Below are 15,808 nucleotides of genomic sequence, written 5' to 3'. Positions count from 1 at the left end.
ATTTTGAAAAACATTGGGTTATTTAAATGAAAGTTTCGTTACTTTGCAAAAGACAGAATTGAATCTTGATTGAAGTTGTCGTACAGAGCTTTTGAGACACTCCTCTCTCTCTCTCTCTCTCTCTCTCTCCACCTTATTGAGCTTTAGTATGGAGCATTTAACTGAGTATACGGGCCAAGGCTATCACGTTCACAGCTCAACTTATATAGCCTGGGAAACATTAGAAATTAGAGCGGTGTATCTGATTGGCTTATCTTTTTTACATGTGCGTTACGTTCTTTGATTGGCTTAAATCTTTTGCTAGGGCACCATGTTGTAAAACAACTCGGTTCGAAAAGTAAAAAGCATATTTTAAAGGTTTTCAACAAATATTAAAATCAAAACAATAACACAGAACGTTTTATTATCACTTTCTTAGATGATCTGGATACATTGCTTTGTTTGAATCTCTACTTGCAATAAGGAAGTTTCGTTCCGCTTGCCATGGGGATTTGACCTTGACCTTTCAGCGTCCCTGCCGGAAGAATCAACTCATAGCTTCGCCATTTAATGGTCAATAAACACTGCGCCTGTGGCGTGTGTTCGAGCGACTCTAGGTATGCACATCGACCAGACATGCAAGGAGTAAAGTTTCTTTATTTCCCCCAGCCCAGAAAAGAGCTAGAAAAGTGTAAAAGCCTAAAAAGGTGGGTGAAACTGCGGACGACCAAAGACTCGACACTCGTACATTTGCACGGTGACAAAGCATTTTGTCGGAGCACAGGCGGAGGCCAGGGGCAGGGGCCAACAGCAGCTCACTGGGCCCGATCCGATCCCTGCAACCGCTTTATCTCTAGAAAGGGAACTTTTTATTAAGCATTAAAAACGGCAGGCTCCAAAGAAAAGATCACTGCCGGCCCATCAACAACTTATGAAGAAGGCAAGAATCTGCCTGAACGCCCACTATTTACAGGTAAGAGAACGCCGCTGTTGTGTGTGTGACTGTGTGTGTGACTGTGTGTGTTTGTTCACGAGTCAGTGTGTTTATGTCGAGATCTGTGTCTGTATAACTATAACTGTATTTAAAAAAATTGCTCTTACTTTGATTACAAACTGCATGATTTGGATAAAAGTTGAAAAACAAAATGATCGGTTTGATCTAATGCTGATCTTTTGCAGGCTTTAGGTTTTTTTCAGCGGCATAATTCAGTGCTTCGTCTCATATCGAAAACAAACTGAAAAGCAGACGACAGTCAGTTGGAGTTGTCTCCCGTACTCCTGTGGCATGCACTAATAAGTAACAATAATCCACTATTTTTAGATCAGTGCGCTGTTATACCCAAAAGGTTCGGGAATTCCCGACAAAAGAAAAGATCTGCACGCGGCACTGGCAACTTCAGTGTCAGCTGAACACGGGAGCGTTCGGTCTTTTAGAAGATTTGTATCTTGAAATGAAAATTAACGAATATCGCGCTGTCCGAAGGAATGGAGTACATATCGGACAATGACCACGCTCAGGCTAAAACGATAGGACTTTCTTTTCTTTATTTGGTGTTTAACGTCGTTTTCAACCACGAAGGTTATATCGCGACGAGGGAAAGGAGGGAGATGGGATAGGGGAAAGGGGGGGGGGGGGGGGGGGGGGGGAGATGGGATAGAGCCACTTGTTAAGTGTTTCTTGTTCACAAAAGCACTAATCAAAAAATTGCTCCAGGGGCTTGCAACGTAGTACAATATATGACCTTACTGGGAGAATGCAAGTTTCCAGTACAAAGGACTAAACATTTCTTACATACTGCTTGACTAAAATCTTTACAAACATTGACTATATTCTATACAAGAACCACTTAACAAGGGTAAAAGGAGAAACAGAATCCGTTAGTCGCCTCTTACGACATGCAGGGTGCAGAGAAATAAGGATGTGGAAAAGAAGACTTTTGGTAAGTGAAATAAAGGTGATGGATCCAGTCAGGTAGAAATAAGACAACAAGAAAAGAATTGGAAAACTGCAGGGAATAGTAGGGAGAGTTTTCTTGGAAGGAAATATAGGTGAAAGGACTGGTAAGGCAGAAATAAGACAAAAGAAAAGGAGTAAAGGGGTGGGGTAGCTCTGTGGAAACACTCCCGCCGCGTGAAGGCGACCCCATGGGAGCAAACGATAGGACATCTGACCGACATGCCGCAATGTGAATTGGACATTTGGGGATTTTCATCGTTACATGTCCGATGTCCGACGCCTAACAACATCCCTGAATACATATAGTTATACTGATAACAAAGTGACAGTAAGCGGTATTTTCTTAGTTTTGCTATTCCCAATGATTGTTTCAGAGAGATCACCCAAGAAAGAAAACTCAAGTGAGAGATACTGGGCCACAGACTCAAACCTTGCTGCGGTATGCTTTGACGAAAGAGCGAGACCTCCAGAAGCAGACTATGGTTACTATGGGAACCCAGACAAGCGTGACAGGTGAGTTTTTCTTTAACAAAAAAAAGTTCAGTTAATTTCAAGAAATTCACATGGAATGTTTTATTCAGTATGAAGTTCTACATACATGCCTTACTTAGTGGGCAGACTGAGCAGCGAAAGGCAGCTAGGAGTTCAGTATGCAATTTGAATACAGTAAGGATGAACCAGACAGTGGATGCTCATTTTAAGTATATCGTACCAGAAACATACTATTACTATGCTGTGACAGCTTTCCCAAGTAAAACTGAAATTAAAATGTTTTGATGAGTGAGAGTCTGCATAGCAGACACTCAAGATTTAATATTACAATATTGTACTTATGCTCAAATATGGTCAATCTAAGTTGGTGTTTTTATTGCAGTTTTGAAGAAAGGGGTGGTGTTTGCTGAATTGTCAGACGATGACTTGAATGGTGGCGTTAAACAGCTGCGGAGGAACCTGTTCAAGAAGAGCGTATTTGAAAGTGACAAAAAGTGCAGGTGAGAAAAGACTTACATAATTATCTTCTTATTTATATTTTGTGGGTGTGAAAGATCTGTAAAAAGATTTATAGCTGTACATTAAAAAACAGACGCCCATTTCTAACTGAAATGTAGCTACTAAGCAAGTGACTGACAGCACTCTTCTTCAACTTTATCATTTTTTCAAACATTATAATATCCTTATTTACTCTTTTACACATCAATTTCTATTTGTCATTTTGCTTTTAATCAGGTTTGACTCTGGCTTCCTGGAAAGTGCGATAACTCTCATTGCAGTTCATTCGTTCATTTTTTGATAGAGCATGTAAACTTGTCCTTCATTTATGACAGCCTATTTGGTGAGTAACGTATGTTATATGATATCCTTGCATAATAGAATACAAGTGTGAGACGTGCGGCTCACCGCCACTTGTAGAACCCCGTGACTCAGATTATTTTCAAGTTTCATGATGTACATTTTGGGACTAGCAGTAGCTTCTTCTTCTTCTTCTAGTTTCCACCTGCCTTCATCTTTTTGAAGATTCTGGTGTACTTGGAGTTAGCTGCAGCAATACATGGGGGGGGGGGGGGGGGGGGGGAGTAGGGTTTTGGGAGTGGGAAGAGGGGGGGGGGTGGATCAAAGGGGTGTCGTTTGGGTCGGCCCTTCGGCCAATTGCCGATTTTTTTTTTTACTTTGGCCGAAACTTTCATGTCCCTATCGGCCAAATGTTCGAAGAGTATTCGTCTAAATCAGCCAAAGTTTGTCCAGTTTTTTGTATTGGTCAGGCTTTGATTGCTAAAACTGCTGCCGATGTACATAGTCAACTGACTGGCGTTTATTTCCTTCGCGAATACCGAAAACGAAACATCAATGTTTTGAACAGAAACCATTGCAAAAAAATATAGATGCCAGAGTGTATACTTGCGTTCGCCGGTTCGCGATAGTTTATCAGCAGGGTTCGTACGCTCCTTGAATCTCCTTGAATCCCCTTGAATTTTCAACCCCCCTTTTCAAGGACCTTGAATCTCCTTGAATTTGGAGAAAATGGTCATTCTTGTGTTTAACCTCCTTGAACCTCCTTGAATTCTGAAGTGCAGGCACACAAAAAAAAAGTTAATATTAAAGTTGTTCAGCAAAATGAAACAACTTGACATTTTTGTTCGTTGGTGGAACGGGCAGCAAGTCCAAACGGAATACTACGCTTCCAAATTTCTTGGACATGCTTATGCAACCACCCTGGTTGATTCTCTGGAGCCTGCCATGGTGGAGCTGGGATACCGGAAATACTCCTTGAAAACTCCTTGAATACTCCTTGAATTTCACTGTCATGTGTCTGTATGAACCCTGTATCAGTCAATCAGTGCTTTCGATTTGGATTTGAACATCATGTCGCAACCAAAAAAGAAATAAACTAAATTGGCCAAGGTTTGCTACCCTTCGCCAAGGTAAGTCATTCCGGACAAAATGACAGGAACACCGCGAATGTGGACAGTGTCAGTGTGAGTGGTAGTAGTGTAGCAGACGACATAGCAGACGATAGTCACCGCGAATCAAAATCTGCTGAGCCAGAAAATGAAAAGCGTCCTCCAAATCGTGGTTTTCAAGCAAAATGGCTCACCCTACACGGTCTTTTAATCAATCAATCATTGAGTCTTATATCGCGCATATTCCGTGGGTACAGTTCTAGGCGCTCTGCAGTGATGCCATGTGAAATGAAATTTTATACGGCCAGTAGATTGCAGCCATTTCGGCGCATATTTACCTTTCACGTCCTATTATTCCAAGTCACACGGGTATAGGTAGACAATTATTAACTGTGCCTAAGCAATTTTGCCAGGAAAGACCCTTTTGTCAATCGTGGGATCTTTAACGTGCACACCCAATGTAGTGTACACGGGGGGAGGTTCGGACACCGAAGAGAGTCTGCACACAAAGTTGACTCTGTGAAATAAATTTCCGCCAAACCTGGGATCGAACTCACGCTGACAGCGGCCAACTGAATACAAATCCAGCGCGCTACTAACTGAGCTATATCCCCGCCCATGTCATGTTTCCCAAGGTTTGTCAAGATTTGCACAAGATTGGAAGAGATTTACTTTCAAGAAATTAAAGTTAAAGGTTTGAAAAAGTTTCAGGTGTCTGATGTAAGTAAATCAGCAACATATAATCCAGGGGGTGTTACAGGGGTCCCCCCCCCCCCCCCCCCCCCCCCGGCTGTCTGAATTTCTTTTTCTGTCTGTAAACCCGGGGGAGGAGTTAATTGTTTAGTTGTCACAGTATGCGACACGTCTTCCTTCTATACTATATGATGTCGAGAGCGGATATCAGTGAAGATAAATTGCCATTATTTAATACCAACGTTAAAAGAAATAATGAGTGGCTGCTGACACCAGTTGATCATGATTAAAATCAAGGATAAGCCACAAATTGTCTATAAAATAGAGCTCTAACATTCTTCAGCTTCAGGGGAGAATTGCCCCCCAGACCCCCCAACGGGACCCTGGACCCCAGGTTGTACCACCCCCCCCCCCCCCCCCCTCTGGCTTAACTGCTCCGCCCCTGTGAGTGTGTGTGTGTGTGAAGTGTATATTTGGTGGCACAGTGGTACATATTTCAATGCGCCCTTTGACGCACTGAAGGGAATTGTGATAGGACATTTTCAGATTTAATGCGCCATTGGCGCAGGGCGCACTAGTAAATGAAACCCTGGAGCGCTGTGTGTCATTTTGGGGTTGAGGGGGTGAGGCCTGAGAAGAAAAAAAGAGGAGTTGATGGCGCGTTCTCAGAGGAACACTGACTGTCTTGATCTGTGTAAAATGTCATATTTTGGTCAAAAATACAAATAATGCTATTGCACTGAACGACCCTTGTGCAAGTTCTCAAAAGCGTAGTTACCCCTTGCACATCCGGTCGACAGGTACATGTGGATTTTGGAATGTCAAGGACGACAGAAAGTAGAGCCAGCTATGATGCACCCTTATTTATCCACTATTTTATGTGTTATAAGAGTGCAATGGTTGCATCATAGATGTAACAAGAGAACAATGGAAATTACAAGAAATATACCTTGAGTACAATTACAGAGACAAAGAAGGGAGGTCATGGGATATATATAGCTATACACCATTCCCCCAACATTTTTATTAACTATGATATGCATACTTTCAAAAGAAGAGAGCAAATACATATTTAGCAAACACTGCATGAAATATATATATATATATACTAGATGATTACTCGCTTCGCCGGGAAGAAGTAGAGCCGAATACCTGGGTGTACGCCGGCATTGCCGGCGCACGAAGGAGGGGAGATCTAAAAATAGTAACGTGCAGTGACCTTCTAAATATAGTAACGTACAAACGGGACTATCGATTGACGCCGACGCACGAAGGAAGGGAGATCTAAAAATAGTAACGTGCAGTGAAAAACGAAAATCGGTTCAGCGCTGCGCGCTGAGAGCACGTGTTGAAATATCTCATCGATCAGGTTGTGTCCGGGGTCTCTGTCAATAAGCCCACCAAATTTGAAGCAGATCCATCGAGAACTTTGGCTGTGCATGGCGATCAATCACACACACAAACACACACACACAGACACAAGTCGTATATATATAGATGGGACCAAATCACCTGTAATTCGCGGCTAGTATTCAGTGGTTGGGGTGTATCTTTGTTCGCCTCACTGTTAATATTCAGGGGCCGCAATTTATTGGTCCGCACCACAGAAAAATCCTGTTATTTCTTAAAAACATCTATATGTGATTGTAATCAGTGGTTACTTTTTACAGGTATATGCTTGGTCACAAGTTCCAGCCACCGCTACCTCGCATATGGTTCCCAGTGCCAGACTCCTAAGGAAACATTGAAGACTACCTGACAAGTCTACATTTGGCACTGTCCTCAAGTCACCTGTCAGTGCAGATGCTGCAGCCTATAGACGTATGAACCACAATGATGATTCGACTTGACTTCTTCCATTGGATCTGTGCAGCAGTCAGAGACTCAGACTCAAAACAGATCATCACATCAAATATCTGCTGTTTGAAAGTACATTTACTTCTGCTCTCTATACAGACAACATGGCACTACTGTTCGTTGCGGCCTTCACACTGTGGCTTAAAACCATCAGCTGCAACTGCCTGCCTAATAACTTTCTTGTGAAGACTTTTTGCTGAAAGATATTTTCAGAAAGGGTGAGACTGAGAGTGATGGTTGAACATTGGCAGTTCAAATGTAATCTATCACCCATGTGACAAGGTGCTTGTTTGAGTGAATCAGTGATTGCCTTGCGTGCAATGGATTGTTAAAATTGTACATGAGTTAGTTTCTATACAATGGAACCTGCAACACAGACACCCTGAATATCAAGTTCCGCCTTCTATGGCTTCTGAGAAGAATGACATGTGCACCCACACCGTTTGGCATGCGATAGCAAAACTGACTGTTTTGGATACAAATTTCATTGTTCTGCTAATGACATATAAGATAATGTTCAGTTTTATCTGTTCTGATGTTTTTGTCGATTAACGCAGGAATCTTGCTTTTGTCAATTTGATTTTTGGGGGTGTCGGTGAGGTAGGTTTCACTGTATGGAAACACTTTAGATTCAGCGATGCCTTAATTTGTTGATCGATGCATAAAATGCCATAGAGCGGTTCATATTTGCCCGTAAATTACCCTCAAAGCTAAACATGTCGGCGATCGAGCGCCGGAAATGGCTGTTCAATGGGTTTCGGAAGTAGAAATGCGCTTTATTTCACAAAATCAGCTCGTATATGACATCGGTTTGAGATTCTAATGGACGATGGAATCATTGAAGATGCAAAGAAGTGCTATTTCGGGGGTAGAATATATCGACCGATCCTGTAGACGAGAGGCGGTCAAATGTGAGAGATGAGCGTACGCGGGGCTGCCGACCGCGAATGGGACAGCAGAAGCACGTGGGAACGAAATGTCAGAAAAGCGTTGAGTTGTGCAATAAAACGGTTCGGTGCATTATTTCAATGGAAATGTTGATCAACCTAGAAACACACGTACCCTATAGCTGTTGCCCTAAGATAACGGCACACACACACACACATTGTGGCACACACACACACACACACACACACACACACACACACACACACACACAGTATGCACATACACACAACACACTTAGTCGTTAGAGAGGTGCTCTCGGAGCTATCCTGAATTGGACTAAGTCAACTTCGCGTAGCTCACTTTGCGAAGCTTCCGGAACAAGAATTCGTCCCTTAAAGGCACACTCAGCTTCCCGTAAACCATCACAGACACTGTCAGGCACACAGTACAAACACCCTTTCGTTTAAACACTCACCGCTGGAGAACATCCTTGGTACCCTCCGGAAAGAGCGAGCAATTTTCAAAGAATTTATTTTTGCATGGCCAGCCGGATTGTTTGATCAGACAATCGGACGGTTCGTTTTGGCGCTAGAACTAACTTTTAAAATCTAAATAATAAATTGACAGCTTGTTACACAAACATTCTGAAATCATAAAAGAATTCTTTTTTCATCAAGACAAGATCAGTACAACTAGAAGTTTTAATAGTTTTTAAAAAAAAAAAGGTAGCCCGGAAGCGTGTCTTGCAAAACGTGTTTCTCGTAGCAGACGAATGTTCTGCATGTCGCCAGTTTCTTTGAACGGTCAACCGCCACCGCTCAGTTCGTGTGACTCGCAGCCGTTTGTTGTGTTTTAGATTCAGGGGTACACAATAACGTGCTATAGCAGATACAGCGAGTCGCATTGAAATCCCAAACTGACTACTAAATTGTAAAAAAAGGAAAGTGGATCACACGGGTTCACGATGGCTCAGGGGTTAGATAAACCACGAAAACAGGTGTGTGGTTTACGCGAGCTAAATAGCCATTCAAACGAACTGTGTCATTTAATGCTATTCAGTAAATGCTATTGCAAGTGTGTTCGATAAGGTTAGAACTGTTTTTTTCTTGAAGATTTAAATCGTTCTGTAAACCATTACTGGGGCTTTAATTGAACACATTTCAGCATAGCTTAGCGTGAAGTCCAAGGGAATGCACTCTGCTCTTTCGTCGCAGAGCTACGGCGTAGCTTCACATGTCAAAACTTGGGAAGCGGAGTAGGGTACAAAGTACTTCGCCGTAGCTGTGGGTTTTTGGTATAAAGACTTCGACTTCTTGCTCAATTAAGGACGGACTTTAAAAGAAAATAATGACAGACATGACCTGATATTTACAGGCAGTAAATTTCCAAAGTTATGCACCATATTAGAAACACTTGTTTTAAGCAAATCAATGCGGGGCCTTGGCAAAACAAGGTTATTTCTAGTGTTTGGATAATATGACGGAGATGATTTGAAGAGTTGTACAAGATAGGTTGGGGCTTCGTGATAGATGACTTGTACATAAATTAACATTTATTAAAATCTGCTTCTTTAAGCTTAACATCCCTATACTTTCCATCTTTTTGTTGGTAGGAAGAGATGAACTGGGCAGAATTAACTTATCAGCTCTTCGCTGGAGCGACTTCTTCAAGTGAACCTCACTACACCCGTCCCAGGCAATAGAAGCATAATCAATGTGGGGGTTTATGTGGGCCTTGTAAAAGAGTTTGTGTGTCAAAATTAATAATGCATTGCAACTTTGATAAGAGAAATTTGATAACACATAATTAGCAATTTCCTTGCAAATTTCATTGCTGTGAGTATGCCATCTCAGATTATTATCAACAATTAGTCCCAATAAACAGTGCTCAGCTACTTGCTCAATGGGGTGCTCATTTAGGGACAAACTCGGAGTTATTTCTAAAAGTTGATGTTTTTGGCGAGTGCAGATTATCATGGATTTTTATCTATCATTGAGAGAGAGAGAGAGAGTTCTAATGATTGATTTGATTAAAACAAAAATTTCTATAACAAAAGACTATGTTACTGATCAAAACAAATTACGAATTTGCGGTCGGCAGCCCCGCGTATGATGCACCCAACCGTTTTATTGCACAACTCAAAGCTTTTCAGACATTTCGTTCCCACGTGCTTCTTCTGTCCCATTCGCGGTCGGCAGCCCCGCGTACGCTCATCTCTCACATTTGACCGCCTCTCGTCTACAGGGTCGTTCGATATATTCTACCCCCGAAATAGCACTTCTTTGCATCTTCAGTGATTCCATCGTCCATTAGAATCCCAAACCGATGTCATATACGAGCTGATTTTGTGAAATAAAGCACATTTCTACTTCCGAAACCCATCGAACAGTCATTTCCGGCGCTCGATCGCCGACATGTTCAGCTTTGAGGGTAATTTACGGGCAAATATGAACCGCTCTATGGCATTTTATGCATCGATCAACAAATTAAGGCATCGCTGAATCTGTAGCTTACCTTAAATCCCGACGTAAATCAAACAAATCCAAGAAAACTGAACCCCCCGCGGGTTAGGGGGAAGGATTTACCCGATGCTCCCCAGCATGTCGTAAGAGGCGACAAACGGATTCTGTTTCTCTTTTTACCCTCAAGTGTTTCTTGTATAGAATATAGTCAATTTTTTAAGCAGTATGTAAGAAATGTTAAGTCCTTTGTACTGGAAACTTGCATTCTCCCAGTAAGGTAATACATTGTACTACGTTGCAAGCCCCTGGAGCAAATTTTTTATTAGTGCTTTTGTGAACAAGAAACAATTGACAAGTGGCTCTATCCCATCTCCCCCCCTTTCCCCGTCGCGATATAACCCTTCGTGGTTGAAAACGACGTTAAACACCAAATAAAGAAAGAAAGTCTTTCATAGGGGGAAGAATTTACCCGATGCTCCGCAGCATGTCGTAAGAGGCGACTAACGGATTCTTTTTTTCCTTTTACCCTTGTTAAGTGTTTCTTGTATAGAATATAGTCAATGTTTGTAAAGATTTTAGTCAAGCAGTATGTAAGAAATGTTAAGTCCTTTGTACTGGAAACTTGCATTCTCCCAGTAAGGTCATATATTGTACTATGTTGCAAGCCCCTGGAGCAATTTTTTTATTAGTGCTTTTGTGAACAAGAAACAATTAACAAGTGGCTCTATCCCATCTCCCCCCTTTCCCCGTCGCGATATAACCTTGCACGGTTGAAAACGACGTTAAACACCAAATACCCCCCGCGGGCTAGGGGGGAGTCCCATATTGGTTGGGACGAGAAAGAATTTACTGGATGCTCCCCAGCATGTCATAAGAGGCGACTAACGGATTCTGTTTCTCCTTTTACCCTTGTCAAGTGTTTCTTGTATAGAATATAGTCAATTTTTGTAAAGATTTTAGTCCAGCAGTTCCCGCAGTGGGGCACTGCGGTTATGAAATTAAAGGCCCCTCCTGTTTTTGGAACCGCAGGAGCTTTCTAGTTTGCTGTCAGGTAGATTTTTGGTTCCTCTTTCCTGTCATGCTCTCTTTTTCTTCATGAATTCTTTTCTTTTTTCTGCCTTCTTGCTCATCCACCTGTATTTTTTCCAAAAATCTCTTCTCTTGCCGCTTGTCTCGCGATTCATGTATAGTTTAATGTGTTAGTGTTCTGATGTAAGTCCAGCAGTAGATAGGTTAAGCCTATTTTAACATACTGGAAACTGGTAATCTTCCAGTAGGTATTAATTTAGTTTTACTAAAGCCTGCTGGGACACAAGTAATGGGTTAGTGCATTTGTAAACAGGAATCGCTTGACAAGTGGCCCCCTTCATCCCCCCCTTCCTCGTCCTGATATGGCTCTGCGTAGTCGGCTGGACGTTAAGCAACAAATAAACAAACAAACAAGCCTATTTTAACATACTGGAAACTGGTAATCTTCCAGTAGGTATTAATTTAGTTTTACTAAAGCCTGCTGGGACACAAGTAATGGGTTAGTGCATTTGTAAACAGGAATCGCTTGACAAGTGGCCCCCTTCATCCCCCCCTTCCTCGTCCTGATATGGCTTTGCGTAGTCGGCTGGACGTTAAGCAACAAATAAACAAACAAAAATAGTCCAGCAGTAAGTAAGAAATGTTAAGTCCTTTGTACTGGAAACTTGCATTCTCCCAGTAAGGTAATATATTGTACTACGTTGCAAGCCCCTGGAGCAAATTTTTGATTAGTGCTTTTGTGAACAAGAAACAATTGACAAGTGGCTCTATCCCATCTTCCCCCTTTCCCTGTCGCGATATAACCCTTCATGGTTGAAAACGACGTTAAACACCAAATAAAGAAAGAAAGAAACACCAAATAAAGAAAGAAATAGGTCAGAATTAGAGAGGATACTATCTAGCGGTTGTAAGCTTGTTTGATGTCTTGCTTTAGTGTTCACGAGGAGTAACCATACACTGTGAACGAGGTGGGGGTTGGGGAATCAAAAATCAGCAAGACAATCTGATGTTTGACGCAGGTAGAAGAAAGGTAGGTAGAAGAAAGAAGGCTTTACTTGAGTGTTGTTGGATATGCTATTGTGAATGTACAGCTTATAATTATGATGTAATTTGTCATGTTTGTCAATAATGTACCCATTCCCTTCCCTTGTATTGCACCCCCCTTTCTTTTTCAGATTTTACAGAGCAAGGACTGGTTTGAGTTTGACTGATACATATAATTCAGGATGTAGGGTTTTTGTTGCAATGTATTTTCTGCATGGCAGTACATCTTGGCTATGTATGACAATAATTTACATGCACAACGGTAAAATAAAAGAAAGAAAACAACATGAATGTATTACGACTGTAAACCTCATTGGCTGAATGTGGTGATGTAGAAAACTGTTCAATGTTGTTCTGTCACTGTCTGGATTTTGTTTTTCACTGACAATAAGGACTTTTCAAAAGTTCTTCTGCCATAAAGGAATTTAAGAAAGTGAACCAGCTAAATTTCAACATTTCAGTACCAACACACACATTGTCTCGTAGTCAGTTACCAAAGGTAGCATTCACCAATCCATCAAGAGAAATACATGTGCAACACAACAGATTGCAGTGTCCCACAATTAAAATAGTAAACTAACTAAACACAATCTTAGATTGTAGGTCACAGAAATAGTATAGTACAAACTGCTGACTGTACAGCGCAACCCCCATTTAAGACCAATAAATATCTGATAAAATCAGGTCTTAAAAAAGAGGGTTTCTTACAATGGAGGTAAAGTGACAGGTTATTAACAGAAAGCTGAAAAGAAAGGGTCTTAAAATGGGTTAAGTCTTTAAAAGAAAAATTGGGGGTTGGGGTCTTATAAGGGTTCCACCGTATAATAATTAGCTTTGTTATAAAGAAATTTGCTGAATGCTGCCAATTTATGACAACACAACAATCAAACTCAATTTCTTTCTACAATTTTCGATTTTTAACCTCTAACACCCAATAAAAACACAACCTGAGGGGCCGTATCAAACGGTAAGTTAACCCCTTACAAGCAATAACACCAATAAGGGGCCGTTTCAAAAGCTTCCTTGAATGAGAGACAACACAGTAACGACATGAGTGATCAGTTTCCTCTCTTGTTAGAATTCTTTAAAGTTCTACAGTTGCATTGCACATCGGTGTGGTCGAACCCCAGTGCCGGCTTTTCTCTTCAATGTGGTTTACAATTACAGGAAGAATATTTAACTACTGGAAACAATGAGTGACCGTTTCACTTGAACTTGTTGAAGGGTGTGGCAAATGTAACTGTCTATGTTAGAAGTAATGGATAATTGCTTCTGAACTCCGTTTTAAAGTTAGATAGTCCAACAAATAGATCCATTTTCATTGTGCCTCAAATAGTCTACTCTAACATGCCTTGGTAATACCCAATCTGCTTAGAGCTGTTTTCGCGAAAGAAGATTGCCTAGCGTGTAGTGACTTCTTAAACTTTTTTACTTTTTAAGAATTTAGAATGATCTTTTTGTTTTATGTATTGAAGTTTAAGAAAGCACAGTCTTTTGCACACGTTTTATATAGCATGTCCCCAGGCCCTGTCAATGTCGCTTCAGTAAGAAAGCAAAGTCACCAATCGGCGGTCGACAAAAAAATGTCTGACATTTTGAATACTTGACTAGCAGTTCCGTACATCATACAACATGTTTTTATATGAGCCCAGGGATTCCCTTTACTTCACATAGGATTGAGAATCAAAACACCCATCATAATAGTCTACAAAGCTTGCCAATCAGTAACACAGCATTCAGACCGCAATTTTTGATTCAAATTATCAGGCACATTCGCTGCTGATTCCAGGACCACCATGCACAAATACCATCAGTGTGAGCAGTACATATAATTGTGATGTCACACACACACACACACAAGAAGAAAAGACAGAAAAAATATTACGTGCACTATTGAAAATATTAACGCAGTCGCCGGCTTAATTGATTTCTATTGCTGTTGCAGTTACAACTGAAAACAAACTGATTCATGCCGGATACAATTGACTGTTATCTGGTCCTCCTAAAGTGTCAACATTATTGCACAGTTTTGTACTGAAAAAGGTCGGGTTGTCGACATTTGCACAAATGCACTCCAACAATACAAGACCAACACAGCTCTGCCAGTTTGTAAAAGAAGTATTTACTAGCATTGTTGTTTTTTCATGCTCATAAAAACACTGCGGTTTCGTAAGGGCAGACAAGGGTGAAACGAAATGCGACCTTTCATTTTTACAATTGTTTTAAAGATTGCTAAGCACATCATTGTGGGGCGTTAAATTAATCAACAACAATGTATTGTCATCCACCCTTTTGCATTTGCCAAATAAAACTAGAATATTATATCTCATAAATACATAAATATACACCACATGATTTCTTAGGTAATTTTGCCTCGAGGTCTGTTTTTAAAAAGCTCAGACACTTTCTGTGGGTTTTTCTTTGTACACAATAATGTGCCAGTTTCATGCATGATGAAGGGGGCTAGAAGAGACACCTTCTGTGATTTGGAGGAGCAGAAGGGGCGGGTGGGGCCATTCACTGACTTTGCATAGGCCCTAAAGCATGGGACTTGAGTTTCCAACGACATAATATCTAAACATCGTTGTCATAAGAAGCGACCATTTCAGTGGGTTTTTTTTTTTAAACATCTTTAGTAATGTCCAGTCCTTCAAGTTCAGATGATACAGAACTTTGCAAGCCCTGTTATGGTGGGTAGTTATCTTTCAGCAGCACTTGAATAAATGCACATTAGCCTACTTGTTCCTCCTAGTCAGGGGAGAAACAAATGCGTACAGAAACGTCACAATAATATCCGTTACTGCCTGGGTCTAATCTTGATGAACATAAGTTTATAAAAACAAAAAAATAAACATGCCTGTTTTGGTCACATTCACTGATTTAAATGATACGAACATCTGTGCTGTTGTTGCAGTCATTTTTGTTCACGAGGAAATCCACAGCTGTTTGTCAACACATTAGTGAAAAATGAATACCAGAAAACTATTGCGAAAGCATTTCATTCTTTAGGAATTATGATGGGGGCCCATTTGACACATCTCTAGTCCACACAATCTTATCCCTAAAAACGTCTGAATTTATTATAAGTGTGTGTGTGTGTGTGTGAGTGTGTGTGTATCCACGGTGTGTGTGTGTGTGTGTGTGTGTGTGCGCGCGTGTGTGTGTGTGTGTGTGTGTGTGTGTGTGTGTGTGTGTGTGTGTGTGTGTTTGTGATGGAGTTGTTTTTACCACGAAAGTGCGTTAGTCTGCGTCTAGCGAAAAGGCCAATTACAACGTATTTTCTCTTTTTAAGTAAGGGTTCATAACCGTCATAATTATTTGTTATACGTTATTCCGTTTGAAATTGTAACACCTACTGCGAGTACCTTTGATATGATTTTTGCCCAAATGAACATACTGCGAGAAAAAGAAATACAGGGCCGTCAGGGGACTTCTGGCTTTGTTGTGTGGTGACATGCAGACGCCCGTCATATACCTTACCGTTTGCATAACCGTCATAT

The 15,808-nt window shown here is 41.1% G+C and overlaps 1 protein-coding gene across 1 annotated transcript; it reads left to right on the top strand.

Moving 5' to 3' along the window:
- The first annotated feature begins 399 nt into the window (after positions 1 to 399).
- Positions 400 to 12,593, top strand: LOC138975856 (uncharacterized). The gene is made up of 4 exons (XM_070348625.1): positions 400 to 952; positions 2,311 to 2,449; positions 2,811 to 2,928; positions 6,699 to 12,593. Exons 1-4 carry the CDS (start codon positions 911 to 913, stop codon positions 6,763 to 6,765), a joined length of 366 nt encoding a protein of 121 aa, XP_070204726.1. The 5' UTR covers positions 400 to 910; the 3' UTR covers positions 6,766 to 12,593.
- The last annotated feature ends 3,215 nt before the right edge of the window (positions 12,594 to 15,808 follow it).

The sequence above is a fragment of the Littorina saxatilis genome, linkage group LG9 (genome assembly GCF_037325665.1).
Source record: "Littorina saxatilis isolate snail1 linkage group LG9, US_GU_Lsax_2.0, whole genome shotgun sequence".
NCBI classification, from domain to species: Eukaryota; Metazoa; Mollusca; class Gastropoda; order Littorinimorpha; family Littorinidae; genus Littorina; species Littorina saxatilis.
The sequence above is the reverse complement of the archived record's forward strand: the minus strand, read 5'-3'. Positions and strand labels throughout refer to the sequence as shown.